This window comes from Alternaria ventricosa, assembly GCF_023758065.1.
Source record: "Alternaria ventricosa strain BMP 2768 chromosome Unknown scaffold_31, whole genome shotgun sequence".
Classification (NCBI taxonomy): domain Eukaryota; kingdom Fungi; phylum Ascomycota; class Dothideomycetes; order Pleosporales; family Pleosporaceae; genus Alternaria; species Alternaria ventricosa.
The window spans coordinates 55301-78563 of NW_026055711.1; the positions used below are offsets into that span (position 1 = coordinate 55301).

The window sequence follows — 23263 nt, forward strand, 5'->3', positions numbered from 1 at the left end:
AGTCAAATTCCATTTCACGTCTACGTTCTGGATCATTCGATCTGTCGCAGTGATATCTCTCATGCGATGAAGTAGAGTAATACTTCAACGCGACCCATGGTCCTTCCTACGCTTGACACCTTCATCCTATCCATGCTCCGCTACCGAACGTCATCATCTGTGCATCCCCCTTCAACTACGCGAATCCGTGGTCGTAGCTACGGTAAGTATGTCGGCCAAAGTAGTCTTCGGGTCGCGGAAGACGTCGGCTTCGAGGAAGTCCCTTGCAATTTGCTCCTACCACATTGTCAGCTGGTTTTATGACGCGCATGCCTTCACATACCGCTTCTTCGAGCTCTGCGGCTTCGTCCTCCGGCATCTGACAGCACGCAGCTACGAGGTCTTCGCCGCGAACAGAGAGGAGAATGAGGTTCTCCGCACGTTGTATGATTTCCGGAGGGACGCCGTTCATGGCGGCACAGCTATGGTACTGTTAACAAAGGTAGATTGCGCTGAAGTTATCGACATACCACGTGCCGAAGCTTGAGGTGCTTCGACCTTCGCGAAAGCTAGAGGCCGTTAGCATACCCTGCCTCTTGCTGTCATGGTATACTTACTTGTAGAGATATGTTATCTGATCATTGACTTCCGCAGCATCAGCATCGATGCGTACTTCCATATGCCCAAATGCAAGAGCGGGTCTCGGCCTAAGCAGGTTCATTTCGAAGATCTCTGGTACCTCTTAGCAGCTGACGAATTAATGATCGATATCCACGCACCATGGAAATGCGTAGCACCAATGACCTTCGGTCGCTCAGACCCCAGACTCAGCAGGTACTCCATGACTGCGCATGCCAGGCCAGCGCCATCACTAGACTCAGTTCCCTTGCCAAACTCATCAATGATGAGTAAGCTGCGGCGCGTCGCCAAGCTCAGTGCGAGGGATATCTGCTGCAGATCTATCATGAAAGCACTCTGGACACGAGACACTGTCTCGCGCGTCGTGACTCTGGAAAGGATCTTGTCCGTCAGCCCAATCTTTGCGCTATCTGCCGGGACAAAGCATCCAACATGGGCCATGTATACGATGAGCGCGACCTGCTTCAGGTACACGCTTTTGCCTGAGTAGTTGGGCCCAGTCAAGACAAGCATGCTTGCGCTATCTTTATGCGCATAGGTATGGCGACTTGCAGAGCTCGTAATCGGTTGGGTACCGGTACCATAGCTTTCATCGACGTCTTCCTCAGAGGCTCCATTGCCCTCCCCGCCTCTAAGAGTCGTATCGTTCGCGACGAAGGATGATACTGTGAGTTCTTGGAGGATATGGCTAGATTGACGTCAGTGGCTGCATGCCGCCTCCACGATCAGTACACTCACCGGCCTCCCTTGATACGTATGACATTGTCGTGGGTCATCCGAGGGCGACAAAGCTTGTAGATCTTCGCGCCTTGTGCTAATGCAAGAAGGCTGTCAAGCTCTCCGCATACGTCCGAACAAGATGTCAGCAGCTCTTCATATTGCAGCAGATACTGTGCGAGCTCATGACTGATCTCAATCTCGCGATCCGAGATGATACCGTACACGTCACCGAAGTGATCATCCATCTCTCGGGTTTCGCTGTTTTTGAAGTAGACCTGCTCTTCAGTGGCGAACATCCTCTCCCAAGGACTGTCGAAGGTGCCTTGATATACGGCGTCTCCACTCAGTTCATTGACAGGAGTGGTGCAGAGAAATCCGATTTGTGGGAAGTAGATTACGTTAAGAGTGGCGCCTAATCTTGTCAGCTTTCGATTTGGTGTAACCGCTAGGTAGCAGAAAATGGTATAGATAGGGCCAGTGTGACGTACGAATGTCAGAGGGCATCTTCTCAGACAGCTTCCGCGCTACCCGGTTGAGAAAGTCGTCAAGACTGTCTAGAGTCCTTTTCATCTGATCCAGCTCGTCGTCAACACCTGGCATGATGACAGTCCGGCCTTCTTCTGCCGAACTAGCCAAGTCAATGGTCTCACTGATCTTCCTTCCGATCTGGGCCAGGTGGTAGCCTTCAAATTTCTCGAACACCTGCAAATGTCAGTCGCAATATCAGGAACCGCAGCAGGCTATTTGTGCGGCCTCGCGGTGATTGACAGGCTGGCGGTTAGAAGTACCTTGTTCCTGATAGCCAAGGTCTCGCCGCCTAGGACATCCTGCAATGTGTCTTTGATCTTGAGGGCATGGAATGCAAACTATCACGATCAGTCGAATGACTTCCAGCGGTGACTTGCGAAACATACCGCTCTGATAGATGTCCATATGCTCTTGGAAAAGCCTCCGCCTGCTTTCGTTGAGCCACCTACACCCTTTCTCAGGTTGACCATCATAGCGCGCATGTTGCTGATGTTCTTGAGATTCTGTACAAGCGCCTGTAGAGCGGGATCGTTGTCTGGGCGAACGAAGACCCCTATCGTACTCAGCCTCTCGTGGATGATATCGATGTTGAGACTAGGGCGCAGGAACTGTTGCCGAAGTAGGAACCTTCCTTGTGGTGTTCTAGCGAGATGGTGGAATAGCCCATACACGGAGAGCCCTTCCTTTTCGCCGGAGCTCGCTTTGGTTGGCCCTTTGTTGTGCGAGTGCGGATGCGATTCGGCACCCATGATCTGTAAGGAATGCAGTGTATCTGCGTTGATGAACATGGTTTCTCGAAGACTGAACATCTCCAGTGTTGTGATACGGAACATGAGATAAGCTGACCGATCGCCAGGCAGGTATGCCGCAGCGCGTCGGCGTTGAAGATACGATATAAGTGCTCCGGCGCAGCCGGCCTATGCAGTATTAGCGACATACCTTCCACAGGAAGCGCGAGAATACCGTTGAACGGCTGTCGAGGTCGATCCAACCCGCGAGCCGTAGCAGTTGTCCTTGCTGGCCTAACGTGCCCTCTTCATCCAGATGGTTCATTGACGCAAGTTCTCCAGGTATGTTGAAACTGACACGACTGCCACTCTCGTCGCCCAGGCGAAGGCTGACAAGCTTACTCTTTGCAGCATCGTACGAGAACTCGTTGGGTGGCCTCACCTCCAGCAGAAATGGAAGGCGAAACTGGTCGTTGTCGCTACTTGCGCAGTCGCTCCTGGCTTCTGGATCGAACCGTTCGATGACTTTGTCGTCAATCTTCGTCGATACTAGGATCACGGTAGGCTCGATGAATGTTCTCACTGCGCCCTGGTTAACATAGGGTCCAGGCATCGAGTTACAAGAACCCACGGGAGTCAATGACATCAACGTCGCCGCATTGTATATCTTCCATGAAGTACAGCTTCTCGTCTCTTGCGACGTAATAGCAGCATCCCACCGTACCACGTGGTGTCATATCAACGGCCATGATGACCTCGATCAATGTGTCGTCGTTTTCTTCGGCATTGCGACTCTCGGAAGGTGTGTCCACTGAAGTATCCGGAAACGGTCCTCGATCAACGTCTCTACGCGACCTACTCGGCCCTGCAGGCACGCTTGAAGCAGAGCGCGTGGACGATGCATGCGAGTTGCCAGTGGAGGTGGTTGTGCGACGATTCTGACTACTGCGATTTCCGCGCGAGGTAGCACTGCTGCGACTACCCCGATTCCGGTATGAAGAGTTGCGCGCCATCGCGGGGATCAAGAAGGATGACTTTGATGGGGCTGAGTGGAGGTGAGGTGAGAGAATAGTAAGTTGTGTGGGTTGAGATGAAAGAGGAAGTCGCGCATGGCAGCTTACGCGACGCGTGCCTGCCGCGGGATACTGAATCAAAGAATAGAATCTTGTGCATTGATGCAATCTACAGAGAGGAAATGTTCTACCTACAAACGCCGTTAATGCTACATTATATACATTCAATAGTACAATTTACATTCTGTTGTACAATCATATCGTCGTTAGTCATACTTTCTCATGCGGCAGCAACGGTGAGACCGGTGCCTTCCGCGTTGATGGCGACCTTGGCCGTGTCTCCGCTGCGAATCTCTCCACGGATGATTCTATCCGCCAGGCTGTTGCCGATTTCACGTGCAATGAGCCTGTTGAGCGGCCGAGCACCGAACTTCGGGTCGTAGCCTCTATCACATAGCCACTGCTTGGCTTCGTCTGGACATTGTAGTACAATCCTACGGTCGTCCAGTCGCTGCTGCAGTTCCTTGAGACGGATGTCCACAATATCCCTGAGCGCTTCGCGTGACAGACGGCGGAAGATGATGAATTCGTCTAGACGGTTGAGAAACTCCGGTGGATATGTGGCGGACACAACATCCATCACAGCGCTGCGTACTGCGGGAGAAATTTCACTAGATTCCTTTCCAGCCGAGTCCAGCACGTCGTCACCAACGATGATATCAGCACCAAGATTCGATGTCATGACGATGATGGTGTTGCGGAAGTCGACCTTGTGTCCTTGGGCGTCTGTGAGGAAGCCTTCGTCAAGTACCTGCAGAAGAAGCGTCGAAATATCCTTGTGAGCCTTCTCCCATTCATCAAACAGGAGGACCGCGTAGGGCTTTCGTCGGACAGCTTCGGTAAGCTGACCAGCGTCCTCGTATCCAACATAGCCAGCAGGTGAACCAATGAGACGGGAAACCGTGTGCTTCTCACTGAACTCGCTCATGTCGAATCGAATGACAGCCTGGGGAGTGCTGAACAGATACTCCGCCAGCCTCTTGCAGACTTCGGTCTTTCCTACACCAGTCGGTCCCAACATCATGAAGGAAGCGATGGGCCTGTTCTCGCCGGACAAGCCAGCTCTCTGCAGACGAATAGCGTTTGCAACGGACTTCAGTGCTTCGTCTTGGCCCTTGACGTATTGCCGTAGGGTGTCTTCCATGTGTATAAGCTTCTCACTCTCGCCCGAGTTGAGTTTGGAGAGCGGGATGCCGGTCGTGCGTGAAACCACGGATGCGATATCGTCGGCAGTCACAGAGTCGTGTAGCAAGGAGCCCTGTCGGTTCGCGCCTGCAGTTACCTCCTCGTCTCTGGGGAGCTTCTGCTCCAACTCAGGGATCCTGCTGTACTGTAGCTCACCGGCCTTGGCGAAGTTGCCCTCTCGGCGGGCTTGTTCGAGCTCGAGCTTTGCCCTTTCGAGGTTCTCTTGCGCGTTCTTGATCTCGTCAAGCTCCGCTCGCTCCTTCTCCCATTTCTCGGTCAAGCCCTTGACTTCTTCTTGCTTTTGTTTCAGAGATTCCTCGAGACGTTCACGTCGCTCTTTGCTGGCAATGTCTGTCTCCTTCCGCAGCGATTCCAGCTCGATTTGTATGGTCATGATTTGACGGTCTAGTTCTTGAATGGCGTCGGGTTTGCTCTCTTGCTGGAGGCGCAGGGCACTCGCGGCTTCGTCTACCAAATCGATGGCCTTGTCGGGAAGGAAGCGGTCGGTGATGTATCGGTTGCTGTACGCAGCGGCGGCGACTAGGGCATTGTCGGTGATGCGGACACCATGGTGGACCTCGTATCGCTCCTTGATGCCGCGCAATATGGAGATTGTGTCTTGTACGGTCGGTTCGCCAACTAGAATTGGTTGAAATCGTCGCGCAAGAGCTGCGTCTTTTTCGATCTGGCGGTATTCGTTGAGTGTTGTTGCGCCACACAGTTGTAGCTCTCCACGGCTGAGGGCGGGCTTCAGAAGGTTGCTAGCATCGATGCTGCCCTCTGCCTTGCCCAGACCTAAAAGCGTGTGTAATTCATCCACGAATAGTATGACACCCTTCTTCGCCTCTTCGACCTCCTTTAAGACGCTCTTGAGGCGCTCTTCGAAATCTCCGCGGAACTTCGCGCCAGCAATGAGAGACCCGAGGTCAAGAGATATGACGCGCTTGTCTTTGATCGATTCGGGTACGTCACCTTTGACGATTCGCTGGGCTAGGCCCTCAAGGATGGCGGTCTTTCCTGTTCCCGCTGAGCCGATCAAGACTGGATTGTTCTTCGTTCGTCTCGATAGAATCTGTATGGTTCGTTGGATCTCGCCGTCTCGGCCGATGACTGGATCTAGCTTGCCGTCACGCGCTCGTTCGGTAAGGTCCACACCATATTGTTCCAACGCAGGCTTTTCCGGCTCGCCACCCAGGTTCATGCGATGTGTTCCACCTGGGGGGTGTGGTCGGCCTCCGTTGGTGGCATAGCTTCGTGACGATATGAGTGGTCTTAGGAGTTTCTGCTGCTGAGGCAATCGTATCGCGGAAGCGTTGAGACATGACGGCGATGTGCGGACGGGAAATGATCGTGAGGTCGAGGGGGAGGTGATGCGCCTCGCGGCTATGCGTGCTCTACTGGTCAGCATGACGATGTCGGAGTCAAAAAGCAAGCAAAAGACAATTTGGAGAAGATGGAGATGGTATCATTATATTCGTGATGGATGGCGGGAGCACAGGCTTCGGCGAAGATGCGCGGTGGTTCGATAGAGTTCTACGCGTCTATGAGTAAACACTCCCAGGCTTCCAGCATCCACAACCGATACGGGTGGAAGCCGAGTGCGCAGACGAGAATGTGTTCGTGTGGGTATTATGTGCAAGATCTAGATGCACAAAGATTGGCATGAGTATGACTTGGTTGACTCTTCGTGTTCGTGACTGTCGCGGGCAGGGAGGGGCACGTGCTAGCGCCAAGGCTAGCGCGTTTTTCTCAGTGCAATTTCCTCCAGCCTCCATCAAAAACTGCAGCCGTCCCTCTTTCTCTCAACACAACACCTTCGATTCTCCCATACCATACTCGCTACCACATCTGCAACTATGGGTTTCACCGATCTCGTTTCCGAAGCAGGCCTGACTCTCCTGAACAACTATGTCAAGACCCGCAGCTACATTGTTGGGTAAGTTCCTACCCCGCCATACATTCCCTCCGCTTTGTACCTCCCCTGCATTGCGTCGCACCCCCCAAGTTTTCATGATGAGAACAATTGGTCCGTGTTAATGAGGCGGCTTAAGACCCCGCTATCTGAATACAAAACCACGCGCTTGTCGCAACTCTGATCTATCTTCCCTCCTTCTACATCTTGCCTAGACATCATGAAGGAGTCATTGGCTAACATGCCCTAGCTACTCCCCATCGCAGGCCGATGTAAAGGTCTACCAGCAAATCAAGCAGATCCCCGCGCCTGAGAAGTACCCGTACGCATGGCGCTGGTACAACCACATGCTCACCTTCGAGGGCGAGTTCGACTCCCTTCCTGGTGACCCTACCAAGGACTTCACCGCCTACGGCCCCGAGTCCTCCGAGCTCACCCTCAACCCCGCCAAGGCACCTGAGAAGGAGGCCGAGGACGACGATGACGAGGTCGACCTGTTCGGCAGTGACGACGAGGAGGAGGACGCCGAGGCTGCCAGGATCAAGGAGGAGCGTCTGGCCGAGTACAACAAGAAGAAGGCCGGCAAGGTCAAGCCCGCTGCCAAGTCTATCGTCACTATGGACGTTAAGCCATGGGGTATGTGTCTTCCCACATTTGCCAATGGGCTTGCATGCTAACGTTGTTCAGATGACGAGACAAACATGGACGAGCTCAAGGCGAACGTTCTTTCCATCGAGAAGGAGGGTCTCGTCTGGGGTGCTTCCCAGCTTGTTGCTGTCGGTTTCGGTATCAAGAAGCTCCAGATCAACTTGGTCGTCGAGGACGACAAGGTCTCGCTCGACGAGCTCCAGCAACAGATCGAAGAGTTCGAGGACCACGTCCAGTCCACCGACATCGTTGCCATGCAGAAGTTGTAGATGCTTCTTGTTGGCGCGCCCTTTTTATGACCTTTTGATGAAGACTATGCATGATCATGACGGACGGTTTCACGTCTTTATGAGCAGTTGCTAGACGAATACCAAAAATCACGACATGGTAGAGATACCACTCCCACTGCGGGACAACAACACATCTTGCCATATGCACTTGTGACTTGATGTATCACATAGGATAGGCGTGGACGTAGTAACGGTAGGTCCGATGAGTGCGCGGCTCGTATGAGTACTGCCAAAGTCGAGTAGCAACGGTAGGTGGGCTAGCGCACCGACACGTCTTCGCACTTGGGCCGCGACGCGGAGAATGGTGGCACCTAGGGCTGCCAAACCTAGACGTCAGCGACTGCTACGTTGATTGCCTAACATCGATGGACAAAGTCTGTCTCGGGGCCATGCCTCCTATATACAAAGCATCAGAGAAGGCTTGGCTCGCTGCTTTCTTAGTCATGGTCGACGTGCCTTCGGGGGTTCCACGGCGCAATGATGGCTGACCATCCATCAACACCAACCACACAACTCGCCCCAAACGTCGCGATCAGCACAATCGGTCTGTGTGAATCCCAACAGTTGAGGATATAAAGTAGCATAGGATTTATACGAAACATTGGCAGCATCCCGTATGACTCGCAAAACTCGCATGTTCCCTTCTGGCGAATAACAATGTCTCTTTTGTCGGTGCATTTTTATATCCCCGATGCTCGCGCTCTGGGATCAACATTGTTGTGGAGTTCGGCGCGGAGGAACGGACGTTCAACATACTATACTGACCGCTAAACATGTGCAAAAAATGGGATATGTATAGCATCGGGTCGCAGTATCCGTTATTGCACTGGACTCATTGTAGTCATCTTGAACGTCAAAGAATCGCTACTCGCAGAAGATGGCACAGCGAGATGCTAGCCCAGACAGCTTCGCACAGGTCCAGGCCGGAATTCTAGAGCGAGACAACGAGAAGGACGGCGGTGTACTGTGTACCGGATCTTCTTCAAGCACAGCGGCCACTTCGACCTCACGTACCTCCCCACGCGAGACAAATCCTCAGACCGACGTCGAAGCTCTACGCCACGATGCCTCGTCCTTGAACCGCGTCCACACGTCAAAGAGCCAGCATTCGCAAACAGTCGGCGACGGCGCCCGTGGTGGCCTCGGTATCTTCCGCAGCAGATCTACGCGTTCTCGTCCTTTGCCAGCGTTCGGCGCAGGGAAACCGTATCCCCCTCCTCTAGGCAACCAGGAAGATTATGTCGTCGAGTTCGATGGGGAAGATGACCCGTTGCATGCGCAGAATTGGGCGTTGGGGAAGAAGTTGTTTACTGCGCTTATGCTGGTAAGTCAAGTTCTTGTATACACTTGATGCGGTACATTCCATTTCATGAATGTGGGCTGACCCGAAGTGCTGTATGTCTAGGGATTTACAACAGTCACAGCTTCATTCGCTAGTTCGATATTCAGTACCGCGACGAGAGCTATCGAGCTACAGTTCAACGTCGGCTATGTGGTCGCTACGCTGGGCACATCATTGTACATCTTGGGGTTTGCGACGGGACCGGTTCTTTGGGCACCGTTCTCAGAGCTCAAGGGAAGGAGACTCCCGCTTGTGGTCGCATCGTTTGGCTTCTCGGTCTTCAACATTGCATGTGCGACGGCCAAGGATCTACAGACTATCTTGATCTGCCGGTTCTTCGCGGGGTTCTTTGGCGCGTGTCCGATTACCGTAAGTATTCGAGCGAATGCTTGATAGATGGGACAAAGGTGCTGATTTGGACATAGATCGTTGCCGCAGTCTTCGCCGACATGTTCGCCAATAGAACGCGTGGAATAGCAATTTGCCTCTTCAGCGTAATGGTCTTCACAGGTCCTTTCCTCGCTCCTTTCATCGGCGGCTTCATCGTCATGTCGAATTCCTGGCGATGGACTCAGTACCTTGTGTAAGCACTTCCTCGGTCTTCCCCACAAACCACAAGAAACACCTATACTAACCATTCCATCACAGCTCCTTCATGGGTTTCGCCTCCTTCACCCTCATGCTCCTCTTCCTCGACGAATCCTACCCACCCATCATCCTCGTCGCCAAAGCCGCCGAACTGCGCCGCCGCACAAAGAACTGGGGTATCCACGCCAAGCAAGAAGAGATTGAAGTCGATTTCCGCGAACTTATCGAGAAGAACTTTTCGAGGCCACTTAGGATGCTGGTTACAGAGCGCATCGTGCTGCTACTCAGTATCTACATCGCCTTCATCTACGGATTGCTCTATCTCTTCCTCACGGCGTATCCGATCGTATTCCAGCGCATCCATGGCATGAACCCCGGCGTTGGTGGTCTGCCGTTCTTTGGAATGATCATTGGGGAGTTGTTTGCCGGGGTGTTCATCTTTGCGAGGCAGCCGGGGTACCAGAAGAAGCTTGCTGCGAACAACAACGTCCCGGTTCCTGAGTGGCGGTTACCGGAGGTCATCGTGGGTGGTGTCGCCTTCGCCGGGGGTCTGTTCTGGTTCGGATGGACCGGATATCGCGCGGATATTCATTGGATCGTGCCTACGTGCTCAGGATTGCTGATTGGATTCGGTATCATGAGTATCTTTCTGCAGTCGTTCAACTATATCATCGACGCCTATCTCATGGTAAGAAGAGCCCGCATCCCCGTATTTCGAGGTTCTTGCTGACATGTCATCTAGTTTGCCGCTTCGGCGATTGCAGCGAACACGTTCCTTCGTAGCATTTGGGGAGCAGCCTTTCCTCTCTTTGCGAAGGAAATGTTTGAGGGTATGGGCGTGGAATGGGCTTCGACTCTACTTGGATGTTTCGCTGCTGCGATGATACCTGTACCGGTTTGGTTCTACATACAAGGTGCGAAGATTAGGGCAAAGAGCGCGTATGCGCCGACGAGCAAGCCCGCATCGGCACCTTCGGAGGAGTGAAGTAGAGGGGATGGGCAACGGATACATGAGCGCTGCTAGGACATCTGCACCGGCGTATGCAACTCAACGATAGCGAATTTGTACAAGTATTCGTGCCCCTGAAGAACATTGTATGTCGAGAAATAAATGCGTAGCCGACGAAGTTGACATCCGCAACATCCGCCACCACGCTACGCGCCACGCCGGCGGACCCTTCCTGCACTTCCACTTCTCCCCTGCGCAAGCGCCCTCGTGCCCAAAAACACCTCCAAACTCCACTTCCCTCTCACCAACTTTCCCTCAACGCATGACCCACCACCATCGTCCATCCATGGAACATCCTACCCCGCATCTCTAACTGGCCCAGCACCTGTCGCAGATTGCGCGCTTACGCCACAGATGTCAACGGGCGAAGATCGGCTATTGGCCGGCAGTGCCGCCTTGTTTCACGCCGTCGATCTTTTTACCCCTGGAATGGTGGATGGGAATGGGAAAGGCGCATTCGCCTACATGCCTTGAATTAGATGGGAGATGCGATGGAGGGAGGGACCCTGGTAGGGTATGATGACACTGTGTGAGGCTGTGCTGAGGTTCTTGCTTCCGGCTTTCACTTTGACTTCGGCTTTCGCTCTCTATCTCTTGTTGCTTTCCTGGTGAACTTGCGCGACTCGGCTCGACTCTTTCTTTAACGGCATTCTGTTTGTTGCGCGTATTCGCGACTTTGCGACTGCGATTTGAACTTCGCGACACCATAACTCGACTCCGCGCATGCTGGCCTGACGCACCCACACTCCTTCGACACCACCACAACCACCCGGACAGAGAAGAGCAAGACGTCACCATGGCGTTCAATTGTTCCACTGTCCCCGAGACGACAAACACCGACGCGGGAGTAGCAGGCGCAGGCGTACGTCCACCCGCCCCAATCCGACTCTCCTCCCAACTAACTCCAAACCTCATAGACCCTACTTTCTTTTATTATAACCAACATCCTCTCAATCCTCCTCTCCGCCACCATCATCCTGCTCGGCCTGCGAAAATCCACCTCGGCTCCCATTTCGCGAAAGCTCCTCCAGTCCTTCTCCGACCAACAGATTCTAACGGGTATCGGCATCCAATCCGTCGGGCTAGCAAAGATGAAGACAATGGTGCCCTACCATTTCTTCATCATCTGGCTCCTCTCTTTGCTATCCACCGCCACAAACCTCGCTACGTTACTCGCGCTCGTCAATGATTTCAAGAGGGACTGGGTGCTGCGGTGGATTAGACAGATACTCATGTTAGTGAACATGTTCCTGGGCATTTTGAGTGGGGTGTTCATCCTGCAGACGGTTATGAAAGATATGGAGCCCAGACTACCCATTGCATGCGTATGGGAGGTGGAAAGCAAAGGCACGAGTGGAAACGCCGCTCTTTCCATTGCAGGCACCATCGCCGTAATCGCAGGGCAAGTCGTAACGTTCGGTTTCGCAACATGGTACCTCCACAACCGGTCAAACCCCAAATGGCTCAAAACCGTCCAAGTCGTCGGCCTCTTTGCCTGTCTCGCCATGGGCGTCGGCGCGACCGTGCGCGTCGTTCTTGAATCCCAGGCTTTCGGCCATCCACCTGAGTCTGTCCATCTCGTTGGACCCAGTGAAGGAAACTGGAGTTTTGGTCAATTGTTACCGTTGCTGTTGTTGGCGCTGCCTGTTATTAGCACGATTGAGATTGCTAGGGGCGAGGAGCTCAAGCCGAGGAGTCGGGTCGATGATGATAGTGTGCCGCTGTTTGCGGGCGGGAATGATATGGAGTTTCAGCCTAATCCGCTGGCGGGGAGTGCGACGAGTTTGTTTAGGAAGTAGAGGGATCAAAGTTGAACTTTGTAGGCGTTTTGGGTGGTGTAATTTCGGTATAGATACCCTGCAACTGATACTTACGATTTCAACCCCTTAATTGTCTTCGTGACGTATCATGCGCCCGTGCAAGTGCGAGCAGGCGGAAGTTCGTTGTTGTATCTTGAGTCGTACCTGCCATGATGGGTACATTATTGACTAGTCGGCCATTGGTTACCAAAGAACCCCACAACCAAGATACATTCTCCTCGCTAGCGCATCGCATAGACTCATATAAGAACGTCAGCCCCAGACTGCTCATGCAGAACACAAGTCCCATCATGACTTTCTTCGCGCCCCAACTCCAAATCGTCTCCGACCTCCACTTGGAGACGCCCATGAACAACCCACAATACTCACACATCAACCTCAAAGTCACCGGCAGCGCACTACTCCTACTTGGAGACATAGGTCTAGTCCGACACGAAGCCCTCTTCACATTCCTCCGCAATCTCCTCGACCAAAACCGGGGATGCCGCATATTCTACATCCTCGGCAACCACGAAGCTTACCAAACAACTCTTGAGCATGCCGTCGAACGCATGCGAGACTTTGAAAACACCGCAAAACAAGACTACGGCGGTCGCTTCCGTCTCCTCTTCCGCGACCGCTACGATCTCAACGAAAATGTTACGATACTAGGGTGCACACTCTGGAGCGACATCCAACCCGAACAAGCCGCTGAAGTCGCGTCTAGAATGACGGATTACAATGAAGAGCGCGGTATACAGAGCTGGACGGTGGAGAGAAGTTGCACAGAGCACACCCGAGACCTGGCGTGGTTGAACGCGCAAGTCCATCAAATCCAAGAGAAGGAACCGCATCGAAGTGTCATCATCGCAACACATCACTGTCCTACCATCGATCCCCGCGCAACTGATCCGAGACATAGCTCTAGTACGATGAACTCTGGTTTCGTGTCCGATCTATCGAATGAGATCTGCTGGACCTCGCCGGTCGTAAAAGTGTGGGCGTTTGGTCATACGCATTACAGTTGTGCGTTTCGGGATGAAGGGACGGATATGTTGGTTGTGTCGAATCAGAAGGGCTATGGAGGGTTAGCGGGAAGTGGAGGAAAAGGGAGGGGGGTTAAGACGGTTGTTGTTGAGCAGAGGGGGGATAGGTGGGAGGTTTTGGATGGGGGTCGAGTGTTGAAGCAGAAGGAGGGAGGGAAAGATGATGAAGTGAAGTCAGACATGACAATGGCGAAATCGAACGGAACGGGAGATACGGATATAGTATCAGGCGATCACGTCAAGCCAAAGACAGGTCTATTCAGTCAAGCAGGCAAGCGAGTCAAAGCACTATTCCAACAAGCGCACCCCAAGTAGATTTGTATAGCAAGCTGTGTATGAAAAGATTATTCCTTCATACAACACATGATAACATTACCGATATAGCCCTGCAAAAACTTAGATATGCCAAATCAACACAGTGTAGACCATCCAACCTATTCACCCATGACACCTTTGATAACACCCAGAACGCCAGCGTCAGCTCCCAAACCACGCAAGATAAGGATCCATCCTCCCATACGACCAACGCCTCCGCAAGAAAAGAAAAACTCCACTGTCCATCCCTACGCCATTCCTGATATGCTGATTACCATCCCTGCATCCATCTGTCATCCATCTACCGCCTGACCTCAAAATCCCGAAACGTAACCTTCTGATCCGTAACATCACTCCCACTATCACATCCATCCCTCGGACTAACACTCGGCGTCGCATTCCCATCCGTCAGCGCAAAGATACCCATAACCGTGCCCGTGAAGTCCCTCGCACTCAACATCCTCGTATCCACGACATCGACCTGATTCCACCGTCTATCTCTTTCCGGGTCGCGAAATTCGAGGGCATACCGCTCTTCCGCGGCTATGATGCGGAGGTCGACGGCGGTGGAAGAGCGGGAAACGGGTTCGGGGTAGGAGGCAGTGTATTCATAGTCTTTGGATGCGTCGACGAAGTGGACGTGGATGAGGCGGGTGGAGAGGCAGACGGAGATGCTGGCGTGGCGGAGGGGGTCTTTGTAGATGGTCAGGCCGCCGATGGCGTTCGAGTGCGTGGCTTCGTTGTCGAGGAGGACGGTTGCGGTTGCGATGGTTGTTATGCTTCGTTGGCGGCGGGCGAGTAGGGCTAGGGGTGCTGATGCGGCTGAGAGGCTCGAGGTAGTGGGCGTGAGCGTTATTGAAGAAGCTTTCTTGTACGGTCGTCGTAGAGGCTTGTGCAGGTATACGTCGTCGATGTGAGGCTTGAGTTGCCGGACCTTCTTGAGCAACTGTGCAGCGGCGAAACCCATCTGCACTGTGCGCGGTGTGCTGAATGACATCTGTGGCTGCTCTATCGTGGGCCATTCATCCAGCGGCCACTCGACTGTTGTGAGAAAGGTCTCGCGACCCATCGGTGCTGACTCCTGGTCTCCTCGTACCCCTAAGACTACAGCCCACCATTCCCCATTCACGTCTTGGAAGATCTCACCGTGACCGATGTTCTGCACATACTCGTTCGTGCCATCTGCAGTCAGTACAGGGTTATGCGGACATTGCTCGTACGGGCCCCATATATCTCTCGAGCGTGCCATCGATAGCATGTGGTGTGCGAACGTTCTGCCTTGTGCTACAAGTAAGTAATACCAGCCATCTTTCTTGTAGATGTGGGGGCCTTCGGCATCGCCATCTGGAAAGGCACCCAATATTTCCCGGGTCTCAGATAAGGGTTGTCCGGTATTCACATCGATCTCAAATTGCTTGATCGTACAAGTAGGCTCCCGTATGCGATTCATCATCCATGAGCCTTGAATGTAGGCGCGATTATCGTCATCGAAATAGAGAGAAGGGTAAATGCCGTAGAACTCAAAGGGTATCGCATCGCTCCAAACATCCGACCAGATGTCTCTTGTGTGAATTAGGAAATTGTCTGTCCTCCAGTTGTTGCGTTCGGGATAGCAGTTGGTACAGACGATGTAAAAGACGCCGTCGTGATAACGGATCGTGGGTGCGAATAGGCCTCCGGATGCTACCATGACATTGCCGTCATGGAGCGGCATCGCGGCTGTGACAGCATTGCTGAGGTCAAGCTGTGAAGATCTATTGATCGCGTTTCCTAGAACGCTTCAGCCGATGCCCACATCGTTGCAGTATGAGCACACAAACGAACCGATGTGTTTCCAGTCTTGGAGATTTGTTGATGCATATATCGGAATACCAGGGAACAAATGGAAAGAAGAGGTCGCGAGATAGTAGATTCCGTTCACAAGGACGACAGATGGATCAGGAGCGAAGCCGGGTATGATGGGATTCTGGAACATGGCCTCAATCTTTCAGTGTGCACAGTGAGACAGCGACCGAGAGGTTTGCAAAGTTCGGAAGATGACGCGACGTGGACTGAGTCGCGTCGAGCGGTTCCGATCGGAGAGAATTGCCAATTGCGGGCTTGATAGCAAAGTGGATTCGTTGTTCGCTGTCGGGCTGGATTACTACTCCGTCAAGTAGGATTCCCACTCTGTCGTGTTGATATTACTCCATGGGGAAATCCGGATCCCGTGTTTTGCGCCTCTGTTTCACCACGGAGAAATTCCAGGCGCTATACCAAAAGCGCACCGGAGCTGGTCACTCCACTGCCCGTTCAGTCGTAATCCGCAGCCACAATCCCCGGCAGTTGACAAATCGTCGGGTAGCGCATATGCATGATTCGGGGGCTGCCATTTCGCCGTGGAGGAATTTCACGCTGCCTTTATCTCTGGCACGAGCGCAGACGAGTAGATGTTCCCGCGACGAGTAGAAGTATCGCGACTACAACAACGTGTAAATGCATTCCGAGCATAGCATTCAGGCTGCGAACAATTTTTCTTCCCATCCTTCGTGACCGCACTGGTGATGCATACTGCTGGAAGGGTCAACTGAAGGAGACGCCAACGGCAAAGACGCGCCAGTATAGACCGGGGATCACAAACGTTATCTTGAAAGCCCAGCTTCCGCAATCTTGGGCAGCGAGAGTACGCCCTGGCTGGTTTTTATTTCTTTCGTTTCCTCTCTGATTCATAATTGACTGGTTTAGAACGTGTATTCGCGCGTTCAGTTTGGTTTCGAGTTTGATTTGGTCGGCAACATCATCCCGATTCCCGCATCATTAGATTGGTTCGACTGAGGCAACAGTTGATGGCGCCATTGAAACAAGCACGCGCAATTAGCAGGTACTCAATACTCGAACGATTGTTGATGTCCTGGTGGCTGCAACCCACGGTGGCTTTATTGCGGATGAGATCGGTCGCCTCAAAGTCGTCCTTTCCGGTCGTTTGCCCTGCGCTGCTGGCATGGTCATTCAAGATACCGTCATCTCGAATACGTTGCTTCCATGGGGAACGCTCATCGACACGCTCAAAGACAGTTTGCGACATGAGCTCGCTCCCGTATGTCTCGAAAACATGCCAGGCGATCTGCGGGGTATATGCCTGTCTTTGGTATTCGATTCGATCGCCTTGTTTTATAGGTTGGGCGACATAACTGATTCTGCCGGGATGCCATGGTCGTCGCCAGCCAGTGGTCTCGCATATTCGTCGGCTGTGATACATCGTACATCGAAAGTGACTGGGGATGGCGCATGCCTATCCTTGCGCAGCTACTGACTCCAGTGCTGACAATGGCCTTGGGCACGTTACCCCTCCCCTAGTCTCGTTCATGGCTGATCTCTAGCGGGTAGCACGAGTAAGCCAACACAGCCCTTCAAACGCTCAACGACCCAAGCTAAATAGCCATTTGCGGTAACGGAAGCGGCGATACAGAAGGAGCGCATACTTCCATTCAAGTGTATGTAGTACCCAATTTGCGCATTGCGCTGATGGCACTTCTTGAGCGCATCACCCAACGGTTCAAAAGCCGCGATTATAGTCCAGCTCTTCGGAAACACGAGAGTCAAGTCTCGATAGCACATCCAAGAGGGTGAGGAACAATGACTTTGCACGTTCCTTCAGGGATAAGTTATCAGTCTCTTGGACAATTTTGAGAAGAGTCGCTCCCATGCGTCGTATCATTTGCACCTGCGACGCTGTCAGTGATGCTACTTGGATGAAGATAAAGTGAACCTACGCAGGGCTCCCCATTCACTTGAAGGGACTCAAAGGATGCTTCTGAAAGTATGCGGACCATGTCACTAGCGACATCGATCTTCCTCAACGCAATCCCATATGCCCTCCCGGGAACGCCGAGATGCTCAGCTACTCCGCCATCGTAGAATCTCTGAAGCAGGACTAGCTTCAGACAATAGTAGGTGATGCAAAGATTTACTCTTTGGAAATCGAAAGCTCGTTGAATCCTGGCCATGGTTGCTGGATCAGATGAATTCGTAGTCTCTGGGACCTTGACATCAAATCGGAAGTGATCGATCATGCCAATGAAGTCGAGGTAGTCGGTGATGACTATCGTGTGTTGAGGGCCAACCAGCGCAGAGCCATCCGTAATGCCTTCGTTCCAAACATCCAAAGTGTCGAACTTGATGATTATGTCGGATGCTTTCGTCCATAGGTCTTGACAAAGATCAAATCCTTGGCTGACCATGCTCTCTATATCGAGAGCGTTTGGGGTGGTCGAGTGGTCTAGCAAAGGCGCGTCGGATGAGGGCCGGCGCCAGTAAGATGAGGTGGGCTTAGCTCCTACACAAAGGCGATGTAGCGATATTGGACGACTGTTAAGGATGAATGCGGACCTGTCGGCAGTATGGATCTGCCAGAATATGTTCTTCAACAGATGTTCCTCCACTGGATCAAGATTCTCGAATGAAGATTCTTCGTAGAGCCGCATATCTTGTGTCAGGCGTATAGCTTCCCCTAGTATGTGCCAGGATAATCGCGTTTTGCCAACAGCACGTAACGCGTTGGAATGGTAGTATCTCGTCACCAAAGCAGTATAGTCGGGCTGTTCAATGTCTTCGAGATGTATGCCAAGTCAGCCGAAGTATTCGTTCAGAGTGTTAGGAAAGTATCACAAACCGTAATCTTGATGTAACTTCAGCATTTCGCGTGAGGCCGTGAGGAATTGACCTCCTATCTCTTCTCGCATTGGGAAGACAGACGCAGGTAGCATGAGAGCTGTGACCGCACAAATCGCTGTCAAGAGTGTGCGGTTACGTGATGACGCCATATCTCCAGAATCGTGATCTGGTGGCTGGGATGCTGATGAGGGACTGAGAACGCCGTGGGCACCATCACCTTCCAGCAGGGGTATCATGGCGCGAATCGACGGTTCGTGAACAGTGGGCACTAAAGGAAAGATAAAATGCATGTACAAGGTGACTAACTGATCCGCAATGATGTGGGGTGCGAGCTCCGGCTGTAGTCGCAAGTGAGGTGAGGACTGTGAGTGTCGCGCCGCAGTCGAAGAAGCGCCTGTTGACGCGATTGTTGGAATCCGCGCCTGGACTATGGTATTACCGGAGCGGGAATCACGTTGGTGCGCCTGGCCATTTGTAGCTAACATCGATCCATTCTCAGAAATTCTGAAGGTCGGTTGCGTCGTCGCATCTCGTTTGCGTTTGGGCCCTCTCTTCTGAGGTGCTATTGTGTAAACACACTCCAATCGAGAGATGTGGCAATTTGAACATGGTGTAGATATTGCATCGCACTGATGTTGTTAGCAAAACCGTTGAATGTATATTCTCTTCGTCGCGTGCGCGCTCTATGTCTTACCCTGACTTTGCGACGCTTACAGGCATCGCAGGCTCTTTTCGTGACAGGGGCGTTTGGCCTGGTGGTGTCATCAGGCACGTTGATATCTCCGTATGGAGCGTCAGGAAGTTCCTCGAGAGATGTCATCGGATATTTTGCCGCACCTGAAGAATATGAGGTGCGGGCGGAATGGTCGCAGGGGTAAATCTCCGTGGAGAAATGAGGATGGGGAAATTCCAGGCCTTCCGGGTCGGCAAAACTCAGACGTTAGGCCATATTGAGCGATAGTGTGCAGCTACCCCAAATTGCCCCATGCACATGACGTCGCGACGCTTTTCGTGCATCGCGACTTGCTACGGTTATCTGCCGTCACGAACCTCGTGACGGCATGACTTGACGATAAAAACAACATGCGTAGGATAAGGTTTTGAGACCGAGTGAAGTGCAAGCAGATTGCAGAAGAGCTCACACGGGCAGTCCCACATTGCTCATGTCTTTGCATGCAAAGTCCCGAGCAGCGCAGCATGCGATTTGTGTGAACGACTATTTGTTTGCATTGCTGATGAATACGATCTCAAAGAATACAAATTAAACCTTCTTCCAAGCCCACCTCTTACCCATCCACTTCACCAGATACACCAACCCGATCAACACAGGGACTTCGATGAGAGGTCCTACTGTAGCCGCGAGTGCTTGATCGCTATTGGGCCCATACGTAGCCACAGCCACAGCTATGGCAAGCTCGAAGTTATTGCTCGCAGCCGTGAAGCTCTGGGTCGCCCCCAACTTGTATCCATACCCAAGCTTGTTGCACACGAAGAGTGTAAAGAAGAAAATTACGACGAAGTAGACGATCAGTGGTGCGGCGGTTCGAACAACGGAGACGATCTGATGAACGACCTGTCGACCCTGAGAGGCGAATAGAACGAGGATGGTGTACAGAAGACCAATAAGTGACCATGGCGCAAGCCACTTGAGGAAGACTTTCTCGTACCACTCGGCGCCTACCAGCTTGCGAAGCAGAAGACGTGTCAAGATGGCAGCACCGAGGGGTATACCGAGGAATACTGCGACGCTCGTGGCAACTGTTTCGTATGAGACGGCGACGGTGCCGGTTTCGCGACTGATGACCTTGATGAAGAGGATGGCGAGGGGAGCGTAAAGTATCATCTGGAGGATGGAGTTGACTGCTACTAAGATTGCGCAGTATTCGTCGTCGCCGCCAGCGAGCCCGTTCCAAATGAGGACCTAGAAGCAGGTGTAAGTAAGCGGACGATAATTGAAGGCCGACTAACGTACCATGGCAATGCATCGGGCCAACCCGACTAACACCAGCCCTGTCCGTAAGTCGCTCTGGTCGGGTAGAAAGGCCCACGCAAGACCGAGCTAGGATGTGTCAGCCGATTGTATACAACGCCAGTTTGAGAAGATACATACCATGAGCAGCGGAGCGACGATCCAGTTCATGACAATGCTAAAAGCAATCTGTATCCAGAGGGCGCGAGTGCGGAATAGACGATGTAAAGTTTCGTAACGCACTTTGCAAAGGATAGGGTACATCATGACGAGCAAGCCCAAAGCGATAGGGATAGATACCCCTACGAACTTGCCCTTCTGAAGTGCTGGTCCAGTTTCCTCGACGAAGTTTCCGAGAAGAATACCGATTGCCATAGCGAGAAGGATCCAGAGAGCTAGGAAGCGGTCGAGCCATCCCAGTCCCTTTATGACAGAGATGCTGTTCGGTACCGCTTGCTCCTGAAGCTGCAGACTTTCTGGGTCTGAGTCTTTGTCGGATGTAGACGGCTTGGTGGTATCAGGCCGCAGCCCTTGAGTCGGCGACGAGGTCATGGTGCTTGTGCTGGCGCGATGCGGTTCTTGCATCGATTTTATGAATGCAGAGTAGCGCTGATGTAATGACACCACAAGATGTATGTGGGATGGACTGGACTGGTCTGTCGGTATTGAGGGCTGTGTGGAGGTCCAAGCAGGAGTTGCTAAAAGAAGAATGTGTTGATGCTGCTGAAAACCTAGCTTTCTCTTCTTTTACGTTGATTATCGCGGATTAGGACAGTGAACAGATGGCAATGAGTCCAATCAGGGTTCAGCAATGACATACGGAGGACGACGTAGGTAAAATAAAGCTCAGGGTAATCCAGCTGTCGTTGAGCCAATCATCGTCGACCAGTGACTTACCAAAGATTTCGACGCTAAGGTATGCAAAGCCCCTTCAGGTCCGCAATCGCCTCCAATTCCTATGGATAATTGCAGTAATTGCGAATACTTACGAAAATTGAACGTTGGCCACCTGGTGGATGAATGACACCATCTTACCGTAGCACGCTGACTAAAAAGTGCCAAGCACGCCCGCCTCCATACGCCGAGACGAAGTACAGGACACGACGAAGCAAAGCGAAGAATCTTCCCGCAGGATTTGTGTCCTTGCTGACTTGCGTTGTAAGAGCTGTGAGGTGACTTCTCGCCTTCTCCAAACCTCTCATCCGTGGAGCGGACCTTTCGGGACAGGGCCGCATGGTATGCGGCGCTATCAACGGTTTTGCACCGAGTCTGTGCTCCACGGCACCTACACTATATCCCTTATTTAAGGAGGGAAGTCGACGCAGATGGAAATTCGGTACTGCTGGAGAAGCAGATCTCATGTTCGGTAGCCGTTAGGTTTCAAGCAATACTGACGCATGCCAAATCCTGCTTCCCCGATGGGATGTGGTACACGTACCCGTGCCGCACGTTGATGTGCCGACCGCATGGCCAACCAGTGGGACCACTAGACGAACAGTCTTGTAGTTTTCGGTGGCGCGAAAGAAGTAGCGACAGCGCGCGATGAGTACGTGCAGTGGAGGATGAAACATGATGCCAAAGTCTGGTCACCAGGGCAGCGTTCCTTCCGACGAACAACAGGCCAGTGAACAGTAGGATCGAATGGAACGTGTTCGATCCACGACGTTTACAGATAGTATCATCGGCAGTCTGTCAGTCTCTTCGCTCTCCGATCTCGACGCCACAGAACCCAATCTCGAGCCTCTCTTTTGTTGATACCAGTGCTCCCCATGCCCTTGTCCGGGTTGAGGTCTGGATTTCGACAGCCGGTCGTGTTGGATAGGATCATGCGCTCATAGCCGCACTGCAGGTCGCTAAAGTGACATGCTCTAGCCTTGAAATCTTGCCGTCATCGTACAGGGTGAACCTTCTACTCGGGGAGGTAGTGTGTGTTTCAGCCTTCAGTATGAGTGCAGTTGAATGTAAAGCGGTTTGAAGTCGGGGTCCGCCTTGTATCCGCCGCTAGAGGACCTAGCTCGGTATTGCATGCTTGGGAAGTGTTTTTGAACCGAAGTGGGTAGTGCGTACATAGTAAGAGGCACTGTAGATTACGGTGCCTTCTAGGTTGTTCGGCGCATATCTGCTGTTGAGATAGGGGAAGAACCACGGGGACGGCTAATGCCCGGCACACTATCCTAGTTAGATCGCTAGCGCGGGCGGCTAGTGGCGTGCCGTTCCCGAACCTGCCCAGGTGCCAGGTGGAGTTCACACACTTTCACCCACGTCTGCGCCCCAACACAGCTCAATACCTGTCGCCATGCAGGCTCTGGCCCCCCATCTTCTGGGAACTTCACATTTGCCGACTTGTTACTTTTCGCGTTAGAGCGTCATCGATGCCTCTACTATCACTGCATCGCCCACACTGCAGCCTTGACGCGACTGTGTGGCTCACGCCTTGGCTTTCTTTTATTATGCCCGAGGCTGAGCGTGCCTGGGGTAGCACCAGTCTGCGACGCCTCACTGAGTACTATTTCTCGACAACGTGGTCGCACAAGACCAGTAGCCTGAAAACTAAGGTGTTACGAGGCGGGCAGCTGCGGAGTGCACAGGCGAGTGTTGGTTGATGATCGGCCCGCCATACCTCAGCGTCGGCCAGACAGTTGTTCCCGATACACCTGCGCGAACCGAGGATTCTGGTGATTATACGGGTCTCAAGAACACGTTCAGTTAAAGAGTGCCCTGGTTTATCAGCAGCATGCAACCGATATCCCAGGATATGTCCATCGCTATCCAGCCAGGTTGAGGGTAGAGTTCCATCTGTCCTACGTGGATCCAGCCCTAAACTATACCGAACGCTGCTT

At 52.6% G+C, this 23263-nt stretch overlaps 8 protein-coding genes across 8 annotated transcripts; 4 read left to right on the forward strand and 4 right to left on the reverse strand.

The window, feature by feature from the left end:
- Positions 1-171: 171 nt before the first annotated feature.
- J4E93_010486 (uncharacterized protein) lies at positions 172-3207 on the reverse strand (the record flags this gene model as incomplete). The annotated part of the gene is made up of 10 exons (XM_049348365.1): positions 172-276; positions 323-461; positions 510-548; positions 597-711; positions 759-1306; positions 1357-1750; positions 1827-2040; positions 2127-2204; positions 2253-2783; positions 2830-3207. The coding sequence occupies 10 exons, from the start codon at positions 3205-3207 to the stop codon at positions 172-174; spliced, it is 2541 nt and encodes an 846-aa protein (XP_049194436.1).
- Positions 3208-3887: 680 nt separating this feature from the next.
- On the reverse strand, positions 3888-6260 carry HSP78 (chaperone ATPase hsp78; the record flags this gene model as incomplete). Its single annotated transcript, XM_049348366.1, has 1 exon — positions 3888-6260. The coding sequence occupies one exon, from the start codon at positions 6258-6260 to the stop codon at positions 3888-3890; it is 2373 nt and encodes a 790-aa protein (XP_049194437.1).
- Positions 6261-6708: 448 nt separating this feature from the next.
- J4E93_010488 (uncharacterized protein) lies at positions 6709-7681 on the forward strand (the record flags this gene model as incomplete). Its single annotated transcript, XM_049348367.1, has 3 exons — positions 6709-6788; positions 7015-7400; positions 7452-7681. The coding sequence occupies 3 exons, from the start codon at positions 6709-6711 to the stop codon at positions 7679-7681; spliced, it is 696 nt and encodes a 231-aa protein (XP_049194438.1).
- An 898-nt stretch (positions 7682-8579) lies between these two features.
- Positions 8580-10617, forward strand: J4E93_010489 (uncharacterized protein; the record flags this gene model as incomplete). The annotated part of the gene is made up of 5 exons (XM_049348368.1): positions 8580-9026; positions 9108-9413; positions 9470-9627; positions 9693-10320; positions 10375-10617. 5 exons carry the CDS (start codon positions 8580-8582, stop codon positions 10615-10617), a joined length of 1782 nt encoding a protein of 593 aa, XP_049194439.1.
- Positions 10618-11437: 820 nt separating this feature from the next.
- On the forward strand, positions 11438-12440 carry J4E93_010490 (uncharacterized protein; the record flags this gene model as incomplete). Its single annotated transcript, XM_049348369.1, has 2 exons — positions 11438-11503; positions 11559-12440. The coding sequence occupies 2 exons, from the start codon at positions 11438-11440 to the stop codon at positions 12438-12440; spliced, it is 948 nt and encodes a 315-aa protein (XP_049194440.1).
- A 173-nt stretch (positions 12441-12613) lies between these two features.
- J4E93_010491 (uncharacterized protein) lies at positions 12614-13801 on the forward strand (the record flags this gene model as incomplete). The annotated part of the gene is made up of 2 exons (XM_049348370.1): positions 12614-12617; positions 12687-13801. The coding sequence occupies 2 exons, from the start codon at positions 12614-12616 to the stop codon at positions 13799-13801; spliced, it is 1119 nt and encodes a 372-aa protein (XP_049194441.1).
- A 301-nt stretch (positions 13802-14102) lies between these two features.
- Positions 14103-15776, reverse strand: J4E93_010492 (uncharacterized protein; the record flags this gene model as incomplete). Its single annotated transcript, XM_049348371.1, has 2 exons — positions 14103-15571; positions 15626-15776. 2 exons carry the CDS (start codon positions 15774-15776, stop codon positions 14103-14105), a joined length of 1620 nt encoding a protein of 539 aa, XP_049194442.1.
- A 3939-nt stretch (positions 15777-19715) lies between these two features.
- On the reverse strand, positions 19716-20975 carry J4E93_010493 (uncharacterized protein; the record flags this gene model as incomplete). Its single annotated transcript, XM_049348372.1, has 3 exons — positions 19716-20375; positions 20427-20513; positions 20565-20975. 3 exons carry the CDS (start codon positions 20973-20975, stop codon positions 19716-19718), a joined length of 1158 nt encoding a protein of 385 aa, XP_049194443.1.
- Between the last annotated feature and the right edge of the window lie 2288 nt (positions 20976-23263).